The 20,984-nt window shown below is 29.4% G+C and overlaps 1 protein-coding gene across 1 annotated transcript; it reads right to left on the reverse strand.

Annotated features, from left to right (window-relative positions):
• Positions 1 to 6,346: 6,346 nt before the first annotated feature.
• Positions 6,347 to 7,598, reverse strand: LOC143536182 (chaperone protein dnaJ 8, chloroplastic-like). Its single transcript, XM_077030229.1, has 3 exons — positions 7,327 to 7,598; positions 7,151 to 7,219; positions 6,347 to 6,631 (listed from the first exon to the last, which is right to left on the reverse strand). The coding sequence occupies exons 1-3, from the start codon at positions 7,558 to 7,560 to the stop codon at positions 6,443 to 6,445; spliced, it is 492 nt and encodes a 163-aa protein (XP_076886344.1). The 5' UTR covers positions 7,561 to 7,598; the 3' UTR covers positions 6,347 to 6,442.
• Between the last annotated feature and the right edge of the window lie 13,386 nt (positions 7,599 to 20,984).

Here is a 20,984-nt window from a genome sequence, read left to right on the forward strand (position 1 = left end):
CTATAACTAATTAACTATATGTTAAAATTTTAATTTTATGCAATAAAAATGAAATTTCGATTTGATGCATCATTTTTTTTTCGTTTGATCTAATAAAATATAGATAAATTCATATAATATATTTTGTTTGGAGTGATGATTTTCTTTTTAAATTGTGCGATATGGTTATTATATACTTATTTATTTATGTCTGAGCTGATGTGGTATGGTGGTCATGCTTTAAACACCATTAGGCTATTCGTTAAGGGTGATGTGGTCAAACCATAATGACGGCTACGCTGTGTTGCGATGTTAAGGGGGGCGGCATTATGGAGGAGGCAGCAACATGGTAATGAGTAGGATAATGGATACATGGTGGGTTAATCAATCTTTTTTTTTATTTTGTTTCTTTATTTCCCCATAATCATAATTGGTTAGTTAAGTCCAGTTAACCGTGTGAGCTAGTTAAAACTTTATTATCTACGTGACAGTGACGTGGCACTTTAACCAACGCTTGCTAGTTAAGCCAGAAAACACAGCCTTAAAACACCTCCAATGGTGCAATCTAGAAGTTATGTGGATGGCTATCATCCTATCATCAATTCATCATTGGAGGAGGGCTGGTTCGGAAGTTGACGTTGTGAGGCGGTTTGGAATTTCAAACTCCAAAACGAATGAATGATTGCGGGGCCTTTTCATACACAAACAATATCGTGTGTTTATTTTTTATTTTTTTTAATGCCAAACAAATATTTCAAATGGGATGTTGGCTAATTCATTATATCAGGATACACTCGTCTTTCAAACTGGGAAAAACTCTCATTTAAGGCCAACACCCGTGAACACTCACCCAAAGACACAGCAATGCGGTGAGATAAAACTCGTTCAGTTCAAAGATCCAACCAGTGAAAGCCACCAATTCGCCTAGTCTCTCTTCATCTCCATGATGCCTATAAAACTAAATGTTGAGAGCAAGTGTTGGAAAATTGAATAATATGAATGGAAATTTATTATATTATTAATATTAAATTATTTATGTCACTTGTTTAATTTATTAGAATTTATATTAATATTAAATTCTTCATATGGTGAAAAACATTTGAGTAAAGCTTTTTATGAATTTGATTAGTTTTAATTAGACTTTATATCTCTAACTAAATTTCTAATTAAAAGATCTTCTTCATCATCCATAACTCTTATACATAATAGGCTTTGTGTCTCATTTTTAAAAGGCTAGAAAAAAATACAAGTTAAAAAACTTCAAGGAAAAATGCATGCATGCATATGCATGAAGAGTTATTAGCGAAGAAGAAAGCTTTGAAGAATAATATGTTGGAAACCTATAGAGATGAGTTTCTCTACTTGATTGCTCTACCATTTATTCTATTTTTCTACAAGTTCTAACACCATTTACCAGATGTAACATCGGGCGTGTGAACATCTCCGGCAGTACAAACTGCTTCGGCTGTTGTACCATGGGAGACAGACGCGTTGTCTTATGTAGAGGCACGAAATTTGTTTTAAGTGAAGCGTGTTGGACACGTGCCTCAGCCTCAACTGTTAACTTTTGTTTGGTTCATTCTTGCAGCCAAAGAGACTACCGGTTGTTGTTGTGGTAAAAATTGGAAATTTTATTCTTATGTTTTTGTCAATGGGATTACAAGAAGATGTTGAATAACAAGTTGAAGACTTTATCATATGAAGTTTTTGAGTTGAATCATTTAACATATTTGTTATGTTTTTTATTGTTTATTTTTATTTTGTATTACGATATTTGTACCACTTATTTTCTCATGTTAACAACGAGAGTATCGTTATTATTTGTATTAATTTTAATATAAAAGTGACCCGTGTTCCTACAGCAGGAACCGGAACTGGATCATATAAAACACCTCTACCTTACCACTCCGCTACCAGCTTATTGGAAAACTCGATGTGTATGAAATATAAGTGGAAATCTAATATGGTAGTTTACGTGTTGCGTTTATAGGTTTGTAGAACTGGATACTTGAAGAGCCTCTGAAAATGAATTATTGGCTTAAATGTAGCACGTGACACTTATACATTTATTGAAAACATGCTATAATTTGGTATTAATTTGTTTAACGCAAGTTATATGATGCATTTGTAGTTTCCTTAAGCATCAAATTCTGATTTTGGAAGGGCATGTGAAAGAAATTGGATTTTTGTTCAAGTTCAACCTAAACTGAGTTTGTGAGCAATTAAATGTCTTGTCGATATTACACAAGTTGAAAGTTGTTTAGAAATTAGAATGTTTCTAGAAGTGTTTGGTAACTTAATTTGGGCAATTGAACTTGGGGAAATCGTTTACAGCATATTTAACTAGTTGCTTGTCTTTCTAGCGTTTCAACGGAAAACATGTATATATAGAGTGAGAGAAAAGTCGTGCTTGACAGCGAATTCGAGTAACCACATCAAAAGCTTGTGAAGTTATTTGCGTAGCTTATTGGAACTTGAGGGTTACCATATTAAAAAGTTGCGGGGGTTAATTGTGTAATTAATGGAACCTTATGGAGTTATGGACTTAGAGCATCCATAATGGTGGATGAATAAAAAAAACTAAACGCGCCACATTAGATTTTCACCCATTCATTTTCAAACGCAAAAAATTCTCAATTTTCCTCCAACATCACATCCACTTTTAAACACCCATATATTTTACATAATCACATACTTCTATATTTTATTTTTATAAACTAAAATACTTTTAAAGGTACCCTATTTTTTATTTCATATTATTTAAAATAAAATATATTGTAAATAGATTTAAAAATAAAAATAATAAAAGTCATATAAATAAAATTTTAAAAGTACATAAACAATAAATAAAACAACCCTACTCAAACACACATAAAAAAATATTATTTTTTCATAATTAAATAAACAATAATATTTTTTGTTAAAAATTTCACCGTTGAAAGTAGAAACAAACAAAAAGAAATTCTTTTTTAATTAAAAAAGATAATTAAAATGAGGGTTGAAAATGGTTTCAAATTTTAAATGAAAAATTAATTACATTTAGCATACTTATCATGTTTACTTTTATCCAGTTTTGTGAATATGCTCTGAACTGAACATAACCTCCAAGACTCCAACGTGTATTTATCCAGTCCAAAATTCTGAAAAATGTCACGTCAGAATTGAACACCGCACTGGAGATACTCTTATGGTTACCATGGTAAAACAAATACTAAATCAATGAAAATTGTGGTGTAAGATATATAAAATGGTGTGTTGGGTATTGTATTGTTAATGGTTTTCGGGCTACTATATTAAAAGGTCGCGGGGTTGTTGTGTAATTTAATAAAATTTGAGAAAACCATATGTGGGTTAGTCTATGTGTAGTGGGGCTACAAAATGAAGACGATTTTTGAAACGTCACATCAACAAATGAACACTTTTTATTTCAGGGGTGTGGTGGTACCGTAGTCCAAAAAATCCCCCCCCCCTCCTTCCAAGAGCTTGCCATTGTTCCATTTAATAAAATAATAATATTCTCACTGAAGGGGCCGGTGTTCACGCTCCTCGTTGCCCCATATTTGCTGCTACTACACCTTGCTTTTGGGACTGTCGCACCACTTTTAACATGTATTATTATAATATGTACAACTTGGAGTTCTATACATGTTTTGTAGAATTTATAGAAAGATCGTATCCCCATATATTATTCGAACCAAAGGACAAAAGGAAAACATTTTAGGCTAACATGGTTAGAGCATTTTTAACCTGTTTTCCATCCTTATCTCTGTAATTACACTAAAAAACACTACAATTCTTTCACATGTTCAATTAAATGATATTTTTTATACTTTTATTATTACAGTTTTCTCTCTTCTCTACCCACAACCAATCCAACAAATATTAAAAAATAAATAGGGATAAACAATGTTTCTCCAAATTTACAAAAAAAAAATAACTACATTTCTCTCTCAACCCTATAATTTATACTCACAATCATTCACAACCTCACCCTATAATTTGCAAACTTCCCTCACATAATTATAGAGAATGAGATGAGAATGCTCTTAAAAGTTAAAACAATGCATTTCTAACATAAGAATGTTTCTTATATATATTGAAAATGGTTAAACGTAACAACTAAAAGGATTTCTAACTGAAAGAAGTTTAAATTTTGATTTAGATTTAGGGGTGTTTGGCCTAGCTTTTTTAACAAAGTTTATAGCTTTTTTAGTTTTTTTTTTTACAAAATAAGCTTAATTTGGTATTTGGTTTAGCTTTTTTAGCTTATCCTTTAAGCTTATATAAGCTAATTTGAAGAAGTTTACTTGAAGATGATTTTTTAGCTTATTTGTTTAACAGGTCAAATTACTCATTTGTCATTAAATGATGGAGGATTAATAATATTGAAGCAACTTATTACGGTAACAAATCAAAGAATGATGGATTTAACAACTTATTAAGACGTATAATCAATTTGTAGAATATAAGCTAATCCAAACACTTAAAAAAAGTTTATCAAATAATATAAAATAAGCTATAAGCTACTTTAAAATATAAGCATAATGTCACAGAGCTAACCCTTTGACTCCGTGTGCCGCCCGAAGGCGCCAACCAATCGGTCTGCCCATGATCAGGGTCTGCTGGTTTCGTCCTGCCTTGGACTCATCAGGTGAGCGGTAACATCTCGCAACCAACGATGCGTTCGTCATGCAAGCACGACTAGGCATATGCGCCTTCTTTCCCGCTGAGGTCGTGCCCGATGAAGTCTGGGACGAGCCAACAAACCCAAACGTTTCAACACAAATTAAGCATCTCGATCTTCAAATATTTGGTCTGTGACACTCTCCCACCACCATAACCATGCACGTCCTCGTGCATACACATGTCGTCTCATACCGACGTGCAAGACTTAAACGTTGGTCTTCCCCTATGCCATGAATGTCTGAAGGGCAAGCTCTCCGTCCCATACCAGCTCACAAGCCGAAGCCATGCGTTTTGAGTATGATTCACTCTGATAAATAGGACACCCGGTAGTTCAGCCAAAATGTGAGTTAGCCGTGTCGGTTAATTATGTCGTCGGATTATGTGACGCCGACGTTCGCCAACCTAGCAGACTTCAAAACAGTTTACGGCTCTGCTACACCGTAAAACTTTTAACACAAACACGGTGGCCTTCACTTCACTGGACTAGCGCGGAGCTCACGATCCCATACTCGCGGCTTACAAAGACCATTCAATCTTCTCCCATCACCATTGCATAACTCATTCTCGACATTTTTAAGCTCTTTTTGGTTGAGTGTACACGTTCCAACCCAACGTATCCGAGGTTCAACCTGCTCTGATACCACTTGTCACGGAGCTAACCCTACTCCGTGTGGCGCCCGAATGCCAGCCAATCGGTCCGCTCATGATCAGGGTCTGCTAGTTTCGTCCTGCCTTGGACTCATCATGCGAGCGGCAACAGCTCGCAACCAGTGATGCGTTCGTCGTGCAAGCACGACTAGGCATGTACATCTTTTTTCCCGCTGAGGCCGTGCCCGATGAAGTTCTGGACGAGCCAACAAACCCAAGCGTTTTAACACAAATTAAGCATCTCGATCTTCAAATATTTGGTCCGTGATAATAAGCTAGGAATTAAAAGCTAAGGCCAAACACCACCTTACTAGGAGTTAATTTCATTTGCCAATATGGGACTCCCCACAGCACCAACATGGCGGCAAAGCCATGTGGTGGAGATGACGAGTGGAGGTGATGGTGTTGGAAGATGGTGGTTGTGTCTACGACGAGCATGGTGGAATCAAGAGATGGAGAAGGTAGCGTTATGGTTAGAGATGGCGATTGGATGACTATTTGAGAATCACTAGAAACTATGAATCTGAAACTGAAGCAAATCAGGTGTTTTTAGTGTTTAAGAGGTCTAAATGTAAAATAAAACCTGAATCTAATGCACATGAATGCGATATACTTGTGTGAGAAGATTTTTAAAAACGTGACAAATCTGTTAAAAAGAGATTTTTGGTAAATGATATCCTTTCTAATTAGAAAAATTAAAATAAATTGATTTCTTTTAAATTAAATTTTAAAATTGTGAACCACGTATAATAAGATAAGTTGATAAGTTGTAATTTAAATTTTAATAAAATCAAACCAAACACGTGATATTGAAAATTAAATTTTTGACCAACCAATTCAAGATTTGAAGTCAAGATTGAATTCTCAACTTCCCAAAACACAAATCAATCACCAACACAAAGATCAAAAGTCGAAAACCAAAAAAATAAGTATTGAAACTTTTAACGAAATCTTTATTCTCAAGGAGCACTTAGGCTACAATTACACAATACTAATCATAAAATGAGACGTATGCACAATTCAGAGATGAACACTAATACCATCAACTCTAAAAAACAACTTCCTATATACAGAACACGCATTTGGATCAACATAACTCGATCTCAAAAACCTTCGATCTTAGGACATTTCAAATGTAGGGATTAATATGTGAAGTGTAATCCCGAATTCCAGCACCTTCCCAACCCATCCACTCTTCCCACATGTCCCAATCCGGATCGTCCATCCCCCTCATCGGCTCGTCTATCCCTGCATCCGACGGTCCATACATGTCCATCTCATTTACACCCGTTTCGTCTCTCAAATTACTCATCACCGTCTGCAAATCATCCACAAACCCATGTCAGTTCACTATTTGTTAAATCTTCAATCAATCACTCTATATAATTTCAATTTTACTATAAAAATCGGATTTTTATAATCCGAACTATAACACGTTTACCAAAAATCTAAACAATTAACCACTGACATACCTAACTTTCACTTTCGCACTTGATTTCGCTAGCTAATAATAATAACTATTAGTAACTATTAACATTCTTAAATTTCACTTTTACTGGCAAAAGCGATCCCGGTAACACAATCATTATTGATTAACCTTAAATTTCGGCTCGATTATAAGCTAAATGCGTAAATATACAAGCAAAAACCATGGATTATAAATTTATAATTATTAAAAAAGTTAAAACTTGTTATCTGGCAATAAAACATAATTTGGATTATCAATATTCAATTTACTATCTTACCATATTCCTAGATCTATAAATCTATAAAGCAGATATATTTTCATAAAATCACAATTTAAATATCAAAATCATAAGATTTAAAGATTGCTTACATCATAAGCTTCGTTGATTTCATGAAACTGAACAACACAATTACTTCCTCTGCACACATCCGGATGATACTGCAAATTCATTCATCAAAACCCAACATCAATAAACAATAACTATAATATAATAAATCAACCCATCAATCAAACAATTAAGGTTTATTTATTAATCAATTAATTACCTTCAACGCCAACTGTCTAAAGGCCTTCTTAACCTCCGATTCAGAAGCACCGGGTCGAATACTCAACGTCTTATACGGATCCGACGTAACCGGACTGGTGGATACACACGTAACCCCAACCCTAAACCTCCGATCCGCCTTCTTCTTGTGCGAATTCTTCAATTTACCCCATGAATTCGATGATGACGTGGACGATGATACGCCTCCGTTGATCATTCCGGCAGCACTCGCCATGATTTGATCTGGGTTTCTTCAAATTCGAATATTGTTAATAATAATAATAATAATAAAGGGTATTTGATTGATTGCAAGGTATATTATTATTTATGAATATGAATATGAATAATGGATTGGGATTATTTGGATGGAAGATATAGGCGAAGAGAGTGTGTGTAAAGGTGTTGTGTGTGAGAGAGAAAGTGAGAAAAGGGCGGTCCTTATCTGTTATGGGATGACGTGTCAGTTAGTGTTTTGTGGTGGACATGGCTTATCGCTTCAGTCCTAGTCAGATTAATGCTTCGGATATAGGAATCTTTTTTGATATTTATACATTAAGTCCTTTGGCTCACATAGAGTTTACACTTTACTTCTTCATCTTTGGGTAATGTTGTTGTGTACATGGCATATTGTGTTACTAGACTATTTGGCTAATTGGCATTTACTTGCAGAGCAAATGAGAGCAGTGGCGGAACTTCAATACTTAAAAGAGCCGAAATGCATTCCGACAAATCCAATAATACGTGCCGATAAATACATTGCGGTAAATTAATAAAGTCGAAAATTAAAATGACAAAATAAGTTAATTCTTTGATCTGATTCTAAATAATAATACTTTTATATTACACTCTAATAAACCTTACTCTTTTGTCATACTCTAATTAAAAAGTAAGTAGAAACTGTTTGTCAATATTAAAAATGTACTTATAACCTTAAATAATTCAAAGGATAAAACACAAAACAATAAAATATTTATTTTCTAACTTTTGTTGCTCACGATGCATCATCTTCTTCACTTAACATCTACTCCCCCACACATATTACTATTAGGAAGTTGCAGCTCCACTAGAATATAATTAGATAAACACCTTTTGAGCTTCTTTCTCTGACCCAACGTACGTATATCAGCCAAAACATTGGGGGGTTGGAACCCCCTCTCGCCCCCATTAAGTTCCACCCTTGAATGAGAGTTCACAATACACATGTGTACGAGCTAAAAGGTGCTTAGAAGTTAGAACCAATTGTCATGAGAGGATTACGAGGGGCATAAACATTGATACAAACTAAGGGGTGTGTAGCATAAACATTTCCTAGACTATTGTGTTACCAGTACTAATAAACCGTTGCGGCTAATTATCATGAAGGGTTCCTTGGGGTGGTGTATCTTAACGAGTAAGGAGCAGTGCCCTGGTAGGAATAAGGGTTGCCCCCTTTTAGCGCTAGTAAGCTACAATTATTTTACACTGATATTTGACAAGTTAGTTAACGAATTGGCATGGATAAGAAAAATTATTTTGACATTGATATTTGAACATAATTGCAGTTCGGAGAATCAACACGTCTTTATCCCCTTTGCCTTTGACACTTTCAGTTTCTTAGCTCCGGATGTCGTGGACCTTTTGAATAGGGTTCAGAAAGTTATGCATAGTAACGTATCGGTCCATAAGAATCGAAACTTTGTTTTTAGTAGGATTGGGTTTGCTATCCAAAAGGGGGTTACGGCGCAGCTTGTTGCCCGCTTACCTGCCACTTCATTGTAAATCGCTTGAATGTTTATATGATATTTAAGTGATATTTTATACTACTTGTCCACAATGTGTAGCTCAATTGGTTAAGGGAGAGTAAGACTTGGAAAATAACTTACAGGTCTTAGGTTAGAAATCGATCCTAAGCGTCAATCGCCTTGCTGCCGAGTGAGGTTGATTTACCTCTCACGTGATGGAACTGGGACGGTCTGGCATAGACCGGTAGGCGTGTTCGGAACAAAACATTTTTTGGAACAACATTTTCTGGTAATTAATGTAACTATTTTGCTTCCATAACAGCCTCTAAAATATTATGGTGTTCCAACACCAATCTTTCTGCTAATTCAATATATAAGGACATGACTTAATATAATTACAATGTCGATTTTCATTTCAAATTTCGAATATCATAAGATCTCGTTCTTAGAAAGAAACTTTCAGTGATATCAAATTATTGATTTTGTTACACGCAAAATACTTTAATATAAAAACGAACCCTTATGCGATTCAAAAGGATATCTAATTCAGTTCAAAATCTATAATTCTTACACAACAAATTCTTTATACATAACTAGAATTAATTTAAAAATGAACCCAAACTTGAGATTTTATTGTTTTTATGTATTTGTATATTTCATGTAATAGATATGATTTTGAGTGATAATAATTACTTTAGGTTTAAAGTTATCTAACATCAAAGTAAATAAAAACAAATAATTAACTACTCTTCGTCATATCATTCGTTCATAAATAGTTAATTTATACTTATTAAATGATAATTTCACAATTCACACAATTTAACACATAGATGTATTAAACTATCATTCCACATGTGGTAACATAAGAAAAAACAAGGGGTACATTAACCAAAGGCAAAAATAACAAGGGGGTCTATGAAGTACTAAACTTTCTACAGAAGCGGCAGCCAGACGCGTGTAGCAATATCGAAAACGTGTAACTGTGTGGTTTTAATTGGTCTAAATTTTCACTTTTTTTTGCTTTTCAGTTCGATTTTATTTATGGATAAAATTAATATTTTGCATTTTTGTGTATGTTTTTGGATTAGGTTTAATTTTTTTTACATAAATGTAGGAGACCTAGAATGAGTTTGGATAAGGCAAAGTCTCATAACAGTACACGTGTAGAATCGTTCAGTTGAATGGTTCCTAATACGTGTTTGATTTTCATCCCCTAACTAACTTATATGAGTAACAAAAAAGTAACCAACCAGAGATTACAATTCTTGTGTACGAACATAGGATAAGTGTATCTTATAAAGCTTAAATTTATATAGTTAATAATTTTTAATTTTTTTTCTAATTGTATTTAACATTCAGCTACTGCAAAACGATTATAATAAAATGGCAGACAAACGGGATGATTGAGATACTTTCTTAAAAATTACAATAAAGTATTATTAATTGAGATACTTTCTTAAAGATTCGATTAAATTTTATGTAAAGTATGATTAAAATTTAAAACATATAATTTTCATCCTCTAATTATTAATTTATACTTATTGAAGAATCCACTATTATCAAACTCATCCATGTAGTTGATGGGCAATTGGGCATTATGTTGGTAAACTTCAGTCACAACTCAAAACTATTTCAAATTACTACCATAACTAATGATAATCTTAATTATAAGTTTATAACCTTAAATAGCAAAATTAACCACAAAATTAAACATTTAGTTTATTACCAATTTTAGCTACTTAAAATGGGTGATTGGGTTTTAGGTGTTAAAATAAGGGTGAGAAGACAACAAAGAATGATATAACAACATAATATTTTTTTTCTTATAATAAGTAGAGAATAACAATGACATATTACGAATCAATGACCGTCCTAGTCCTAAGATCACGAAGACGTCATAGTTTTAGTTATTAAAATTCAATTGGTCAAAGTTAAAACCCAGTTATCTTTGTTTGGAAACGAAAAAATATATATATTTATATTAATTTTTTATTTTATTGTTGTTTGACGAAAATTCAATAAAATATTTTTAGAAATAAGGGAAACAGTTTTCTGGTGATGTCGACGGATACGTGAGTCATATGTTGGCTAATTCATTTATCTATAATACATATAAACGAAGACATAAAAATCCTACGTGTCGCGATGTGGTCGTTCCCCGTTATTTTGGAGTCACCATATTTGCTTGATTTTTAAATGGAGGTTTCTCATGCATTTGACCCGAATTCATGGGTATGAGTCTTACCAAACCCAGATATTCCTTAAACGGGTTATAACATCTCATTAAATTAAAAATTATTCTCATCAAATTATTTATGTAAAAATCCTATAAAATAGGATATAATAAAAAATAATATCTTATTTATTTTAATATATATATATAAACGAAGACATAAAAATCCTACGTGTCGCGTTGTGGTCGCTTCCTCTTTTTTTGGAGTCACCAAATTTGCTTGATTTTTAAATTGATGCTTCTCATGCATTTGACTCATATTCATGGGTATGGGTCTTACCAAACCCATATATTCCTTAAACGCGTTATAACATCTCATTAAATTAAAAATTATTCTCACTAAATTATTGATGTAAAAATCCTATAAAATAGGATATAATAAAAATTAATATATGATTTATTTTAAAAAAGATATATATTATTTAAATTAGAAAACCAATTTGATATTAAAAAAAATAAACAGGTCTTGGTCTCATCAAACCATACGTATATTATTAAATTTCATAAATATTATTTATAATTAAAAAACCAATTTTATAGTAAAAAATATAAACGGGTCTTGGGTCTCATCAAAACCATATAGTTTTTAAACCGGGTTATAACATCGCATTTATTTGTGAAACAATTTATTATCAAACCATAAGTATATTATTAACTTTCATACAATAAAAAAAATATAAATTCAAAAAATAAATAAATATTAGAACAAATAATATAAAACGATCCCCGTAATACGGGGGTTAAAAACTAGTTTAGAATAATAAAAGGGGTATCAATATTCAATGTCACGTGTATCGTAAACCTACCACTTGATGAAAAGGGTTCAAAGCCAGGGCCAAAACAAAGGATCTTCTCCTAATATTCGCATCAAATTTCAGGATCTCAATTATTGGAATTTTAATTTGTTGCTTATGATTTAACTCAATTTATAAATCACTAATCATTCTTATTTAGAAAAAAAATTTTACAAAAATTTATCACCTACATTTTTATTTTCATCTGTCAATAAGTCAAGAATATCACGTTACAGCGACGGATGGTAAAGCCACATACGTCGTGTTACGTTGGTTCGTTTTTTTATTAAAGATCAAGCATACGTTTGTGGCTATGGAAACCATAATAATGCTAAACTGTTGATCCGTCACAAACTGGTAGCTAAAAGACCGTTGTGTCGCTGATTGCTCATATTATCGTTGATTCCGGTTGCTGACTGATATGTTTGGTCACTAGTTTCCGTCACAATACAGATTGTTTGGTCGCTATGGAGTTGGTGGATCAACTCGATCTTCCTTTTATTAATTCTACATCCTTCTTGGTAATCATTTGTAGAACTGGTTCGGTTTCTTGAGCAGGGTTACTTTCTTCACATTGCCCTTTTCGTGTCGGACATCTGAGGCAAAAATGCTCTACTCTGTCACACCGCTAACGCTTGAGCCTAGATCAATCTTTTTTGCTCTCGCTTCGTTATCTTTACCACAATATTCGGTTTCCCCTTTTCTCAACTTGTTTCCGATTTCCCTTTCCTCTATGTGTTTTCCAATGTTTTTCATTCCTCATATGTGTATAACAATTGTTCTTGTTTACCTCCGTTTTGTTTTGCCCAAGTTGTTCCTCCGGTTTTATTGTTCTTGTTGTTGTTGTTAGGAAAATTGGATTTTAATAATCTCAACTTAATGCAGTTGGCCGATAATAATCTCAACTTTGAAAATAACTGTCACTTGTCCCAACTTTCACACCGTTTGTTTTCCTTGGACACCTGTTAAAAACAATTAACGACGTTAAGTTTTTTCCAAATTTCAAATTGATGTTTTAAGGTTTTTGATCGGAATGAGAATACTAATCGATTGATGTAAAACTTAACTTGAAACGACCATTCAAACAGCTTGATTTTTGTTAATTAAAAGTTTAAACACCGGAATTGAAGCATCATTTAGTCGTTTGGACCACCGTTTGGAGGTAACTTTTACATAAATCGTCTCGTATCCTTATTCTGATTAATAGCCCTAAAGTATCAGTTTGAAATTTAGAAAAAACTTAATGTCGTTAAATTTTTTTTAATGGAGGTCCAATGAAAACAAATAGTGTGAAAGTTGGGATAAGTGACAACTATTTTTAAAGTTGGAATTATTATCGGCAACTGCATTAAGCTGAGATTATAAAAATCCAATTTTCATTATTATTATTATTATTATTATTATTATTATTATTATTACAAATTTGTTCTTGTGCCTTCCAAACCCACTCTATTTGTAGCGTACGTAGAAGATAATGAAGAGTAGATAAGAATGAATTATTGGTTCCCTTGGGTGTGGTCCATGATGTATCTAGTGATAGAACCACTGCCGAGTGCTGTCTCCTCATACTCAAACTTGTGACCGCTCTCAATATTTACCATTTCCTATCTTCAAATCATCAAATGTTATTATCCTACTATATTATTAAAATAAATTAGTTTGGTGTCACATGCTCCTTGCCTATTAAACGATTGTTTTTCCTTTCAAAATTATCTTTTACTTCTCTATTTTTTCTTACCAATTAAATAAATCAAAAATAAATTTTATTCCTAATAATTAAAATACTTAATGTATTCATTTAAGTCAATATACCGATTTCTAATTTTAGATTTTAACTACTTTTTTATTTTGAGAGTTACATATAATTTGTAACTAACAATCACTTAAAATAGGAACAAATTCATCAATAAATGTAGATTGTTATCTTTTTTTTAATGTTCACATCTAATTAGTTAAAATTAGACTGAATTCATCAATAAATGTAATTTCATTTAAGTTTTTTCGTTCAAATTATCATCAAAGTTTATGGTAATTAGATTTTATTTATTTATTATGAGCAATAATTTTGTTTTACATATGTCATTATTAACAAAAATCTCGGTCATTCTTTTTAATTCGTAATAAATATAGTTGAAAATTAATTTTCAACCTACTCAATATTATATAAAATACACTATATACTGCAATATATTGATTTGGTCAAACAAATTAAACAATCATAATGATTCTTTCAAAAGAGGAAACTTAATTTATGCAAAATAAAATCCAAACAAACTTTTCATAACTTATTGAAATATTATTTATATAGAAATAATATAATTTATGCTAACCATAGAAACTTGGTATTCCCTTAAAATACTTTTATCATAAACTTTCACACCTAAACTTCAAGCCTATATATTGAATACTTGAGCTTATAAAATATGTTATTCTTAAATTGTCACTCCTAATACTTGGTGGGTTATTAACTTGAAGATTCAATAATTTGGAAGTGTTGATAACATTTTAAGTTGAATGATATTATAAGTCTGAATGTATGTACGATTTGTTTGTAAAATACGCTAGTTTGTATAATCGATATAACTATACGTCAGTCTATGTAACTTATTGTTCTCTGCATGATATAAGATTTCTAAATTTTTCACATGTTAATCGTATTTTTTTTATTTATATTTTAGATGTCTTCAAGTTCCAAAAGACGCACTAATTCTCAATCATCATCTTCCAATAAGAGGAATAATACAAATGGTTAGTGAGTTTAATAATTTAAGGTTACTCTCTAAATACTATGTTATAATAATAATTTTGTTGCAAAACGTGCAGTGTCATCGTCTAGACAACCATTGCGTATCATATCCAACGGTAATAATTTTTTTATAAACCATCAATTGATTTAAAATGTTAATATTTTATGACCGTCTTTTTTTATTAGATCTAAAATTTTATGAGATATACGACAAGTAACATAAAGTTTGAGGACCATTCAAAGTATAGCTCGAGCCACGGTAGGACCTGGTCACCAAATGCGTGTTCTTATTGATGTTGAGAGCCCCCTCTATTCAATTTACAGTTTAAGGACGATTTAGAGACTAGCTCTAGCCATGGTAGGACTGGGTCACCAAATTTCCACCTACTCCTTTCAAGATTCAATAGACATGTTGAAGGTTTTGAGATATACAAAAATATTGTTGATTTATTTCATTATCGAAATTCTCATGCTAATTATTCTGATTACATTCATTGATAATTCTTACTAATTTGCTTTTTAATAGTTCAGTATATCTAACATTACTTTATTTTTAATAATTTTAGTTTATGACGGCCCAAATTGATAAATTGGCTAATTGCATGGAAAAAGTATTTGATGCAGAGTAAGTTGGTTGTGTTTGTTTTGGTCATTACTAATGTATTTTAGTTATTAATTTTCTATCATTTTTTATTTTATGTAGCTTAGATAATTCATATAAATTAATTCATATGAATAACAATCTTTATTTTTTCTGTGTTAAAATTTTTGAATCTTATATTGAAAGTTTTAACAATTATTTATTGAACTTTTAAAAAATGGAATGTTTTTTTTATAATAATATTTACAATTATTTATTTCTGTTTTAAAATTCAAAATTGGCCATTATTACAACAATCTTTTTTTAGTTTTTAGTAGTATTAAATCTCAACAAACTTTTCATCTTTTATATTTTACCAAATTTTAATTAGCATAAATGACATATTTAATATATATGGGAAATTTTAAATAATTTACTTTTGAGTATACTTGAAAGTTAATAAGTTTTGTATTAAAAACGCATTAATTTATTTGACTAAGTTAATATATGGTGTATTACTTATTTCAAATTTATATTTAAAAAATCTTAGATATTTACTATAATTGCTTATTTATTTTAAAATATTCATCATCTTTAATTTTTATGATACATTCTAATCATTTATACATTTATTTATTTATATTTTTAAGAACCGAATTTGACCACTCTTTTTTAGTTTTAATATTCTCCAATCTCAATAAACTTTAAATCTTTTATATTTGCCCAATTTTTGATTAGGCATAAATGCCAAGAATTACCGATTCGTCTAAATTATTTCGTTCAAATTAAAAAATAAACTAATAAACTAAATAGAAAATAAAAACTTTCCATATTTTATATTTGACCAATTTTTCATCAGGTATAAATGTCAATATTAATGTATAAAATTGAAAAAATAATTATCTAATGAATTTACTATTAAATAGTTAATGATGCTAAAGTCTTGACAATAATTCGTGATAATTAAAAAAATTAATAGTATATTGTTTAGTTAGTAAATTTTTTTTAAAAAAAGAAAGTTTTTTATAATAATATTTACATTTATTTATTTATGTTTTTAAAAAACGAAATTGACCACTCTTGCAACAATCTTTTGAAGTTTTTAATAGTTTTCAATGTCAACAAACTTGCCATCTTTTATATTTGACCAAATTTTTTATTAGTATAAATGACAAATTTAATGTATATTAAAAATTTAAATACTTTACTTTTAAATATACTCAAAAGTTAATAAGTTTTATATTAAATACACATTAATTTATTTGACTAATATAATATGCTGTTTATTACTTATTTCAAATTTATATTTATAAAAACTTAGATATTCACTATGATTGCTTATTTATGATAAATATTCATCATCTTAATTTTAATGATACATTCCGATCATTTATACATTTATTTATTTTTGTTTTTATGAACCGAATTTTGAACACTCTTTTGTAGTTTTTATTAGTCTCCAGTCTCAATAAATTTTCCACATTTTATATTTGAACAATTTTTAATTAGGCATAAATGTCAAGAATTACCAATTTGTCTAATTTATTCACGCTAAATTAAAAAATAAACTAATGAAGTAAACAGGAAATAAACTTTCCATCTTTTATAGTTGACCAATTTTTAATTAGGCATAAATGTCAAGATTAATGTATAAAATTGAAAAAAAGAATTATCTAATGAAATTTATTGTTAAATAAGGTAATGATGCTAAAGTGTTGACAATAATTTCGTGATAATTAAAAAAATTAACAGTATATTGTTTAGTACTGAATTTCCAAGAAAAATGGAATTTTTTTTATAATAATATTCACATTTATTTATGTTTTTACAAAACCGAAAAATTGACGACTTTTGCAACAATATTTTGTAGTTTTTAATAGTATTCAATGTCATTAAACTAAAAAAGTTAATATGTTTTGTATTAAATGACAAATTTAATGTATTAAAACTTTTCATCTTTTATATTTGACCAAATTTTAATTAGCATAAATGACAAATTTAATGTATACTGAAAATTTAAATAATTTACTTTTGATTATACTAAAAAGTTAATATGTTTGTATTAAATACCCATTAATTTATTTGACCAATTTAATATGTTGTTAATTACTTATTTCAAATTTATTTTTAAAAATCTTAGATATTCACTATAATTGCTTATTTATACTAAATAATCATCATCTTTAATTTTAATGATACATTCCAATCATTTACAAATTTATTTATTTCTGTTTTTAATAACCGAATTTAACAACTCTTTTGTACTTTTTAATAGTCTCCAATCTCAACAAAGTTTCCAACTTTTATATTTGAACAATTTTTAATTACGTATAAATGTCCAGATTAATGTATACAATTGAAAGAATAGTTATATAATGAAACTGATTTTAAATAATGTAATGATGTTAAAGAGTTTGAAACATAAATTACTTTAGATTGCAGTCACTTTAAGAGAACTTTAATTAGGGAATGACTTCTATGTAATACAATTAAAATTAACCGGTTTAATTTTAATTATCTCTATATTAGTTTAGTTAGACTTAATTAGTGAAATTAGTATAATAAATCTTTATTACTTCGATTTAACTTAATACATTTAACTAAAAGGTCTTTGAATCGAAATAAAACAAAAGTTTAATTACAAAATAATTTATAATAAAATATATCTTAATTTATTTATTAATGTTGAAATGAAACTCGTAATACCTTAAAAACTTTAGTTGTATATTAGTCAGGTTGTTATGGTTTATTTTGTTTTTTAGATTGTGAAGCAAAATTACTTTTTTTTTTGTTTGTGAAATGTCGAAGAAGTTAATGGTGAGCTAATATGATTATAACATGTTCATATCTTCATTTGGTTTTTTAGTTTAGTTGTATAGTAAGTTTGTGTAAATATTACGTTTTTATTTATACAATCTAAATGTTTAATATTTTAGTTACAAATTTATGTTAAATATTTTTGTTGGTTAATATGTTAGTTATGAAATTTTATGGTTGTCTATATATATATATGGTTGTTGATATGCTTTCAACCCATTTGTAACATGGGCTACTATTCTAGATATATATTGATGAGTTAGATACTTTTACATAAATAAATTTCTGATCATCTATGTGGATTAAAGTTAGCCGATAGTTTTCATATCCAGTAGAGTAAGTTGTGTTATTGTTGTTTACTGTGTAATATTTCTAATTATCATGTCTTTAGTATATTTATGAACATCAAATATAAATAACCTAATTAGTTTCCTGGTTTTCTAATTTATCTGTTTTGTGTATTAAAATCATTCATTAAGTCAACAAAATTGAAACATCATGCTCTATAAAATTCTGTTTTTATATTTATGTTCATCTTTTTCATATGCTAACCATATTATATTATATTACAGATGTATTCAAAATTAAAGAAAACGTAATTTTTGGTCAATCAACGCCTTCCAATAAGAAGATTTCAAATGGTTAGTCAGTTTAATATTTTTTAGTTACCCTTTAAATTTTTTTAAGTATGCATATTTTTTGTAAGCGTGCAGCTTCAACGCCAAGAAAACTACTTATTAACATTTTGAACGGTAACATTTTATTTTAAACGCGTTAATACACTAAAGTATAATTTCTTTATTAACTAAAATATAGTAAATAAAAATTAATATGTTATTACCTAAAAATTTGGCACTTGTAACAGAAATTTATAAACGATTTTTGATATTTTTATTATTAACTACATTATACCTTTTTAATAAACGAATTTTTAATAACATTTAATGTATGTTTACCTATTTCTTTTTTCTATTTTCTGTTTTAGAATTGATAGGAAACATAATTTCCAGTTATCCATACTATTTTATTTTCTTAAAACCAATTAAAATATATGTTTTAATTAAGATGTGTATACGAATAAATTTATGTTAATTAGAGGCGCAAAGATATTTCACCATTATTTTTTTACTTATATCTGGTTTACTCAATTTATATTGTTTCCATACTTAGCAACAAAATTAACAAATTTAGTTGTGCTCCATATAAAAAATCAATTTTTTGGTTTTTAATTAAGACCATACTAATTATATTTTTATATTTTAGTTTGAACTAAAATTTTAAAAAACACATTATGCTAAAAAAATCAAAAAAACCAAAATTATTTTGACTCATAGATTGGTTCTAAAAGTCGATGTGCCAATAATGTTACTAAAGAATATGGATTAGAAGAACGTTTTGTGTAGTGGAACTAGATTGCGAGTAATTAATTTGGGTATGCGTTTTGTTGAAGTAAAAGTTATTTCAGGTACTAATGCTGGTTATCGCACTTATATAATTCGTTATGGTGTAACACCTTCAGATAAGAAACTTTCGTTTAAATTGAAGAGAATGTAGTTTTTTTTTCCAGTTGTAGTCTGTTTTGCAATGACCACTAATAAAAGTCAAGGTCAATCTCTAGCAAGAGTTGACATATATCTCAGAGACCCGGTGTTTACACATGGACAACTCTATGTAGCTTTATCAAGAGCGAAGAGTGGTGTCAAAATTCTTATATTAAAAAAGAAAGACAAAGTTACAAATAAAGAATCAATATTGTTTATAAGGAAGTCTTTTTAATAGCTTATGTATTTTACATTTTTAACTTTTGATTATATTTTCATTATAATTTGAATGTTATTTTGGTTTATCTTTGTATTTCACAATCATTTGTTTTCGTACAAATATTATTTACAACTTAAAGTATGTTGTCGTCCTAAATAACATATAACACCTTATGTTGTCCTTTCAAATGACACGTGTTAGTTTGAAAGTTTCAATATTTCCACCCGTGTCGTACACGGGTTAATAACCTAGTTATTAATCAAATTAGTTTATTGGGCTTTAAATGGGTTAAGTGTTAGGCAAGGCTTTGGTCAGTAATGCAACAGCCCCTATTAAAATACCAAAATAGAATTAAAAGAAAATAGCTACAAATGCAATGAAAAAATAATTAGATGCTATAAGATATGAAAGGGTAAAACTTAAAAGATTAGATAGTAAATGTTAGATATTGCATAAAGTATTAACTAAAAATAGTGAAATTTAATACCAAGTTAAACTGAAATATTATATATCAAATACTATCTATAATAAAACGGTTGGAATAAAAATGTTTATACGTTAGTTTTGAATTGATGATCCCTAGTTTTGATAATTATTAAAATTATGTAGCTTGTGTTATTACTTGTTTATAAAGTTGATCATATTCCATATTCATGTTCATATACACTTACTGAATCATCTCAAGCTTAGATAATCAACAAATTTAAGTGTGACAACCATAATGAATATTCAAGTCTAAGAGGATCAAGAACCGAAAATGTACATCAACAAATGTGAATCAAGGCTTAGACCTACAACACGAATATGTTGTTAAATTAGAGAGATCTCAAACCAATATTAATAATACAACAATATTTATAAAAGAAAAACATAGACGGATTTTTATAAAACAATTATCATTTCCAAAAATATTTTATTAAACCTTGGCTAAGTTTTTATGAAACTCGAATTTTATAAATGTTTTACAATTATTTATTTTCAAATTTGAATGTTAAAATGAAGTAGGT

The sequence above is a fragment of the Bidens hawaiensis genome, unplaced genomic scaffold, assembly GCF_021521415.1.
Source record: "Bidens hawaiensis isolate Kalapana, Puna unplaced genomic scaffold, B.hawaiensis_p1.1 tig00010744_1, whole genome shotgun sequence".
NCBI lineage: Eukaryota > Viridiplantae > Streptophyta > Magnoliopsida > Asterales > Asteraceae > Bidens > Bidens hawaiensis.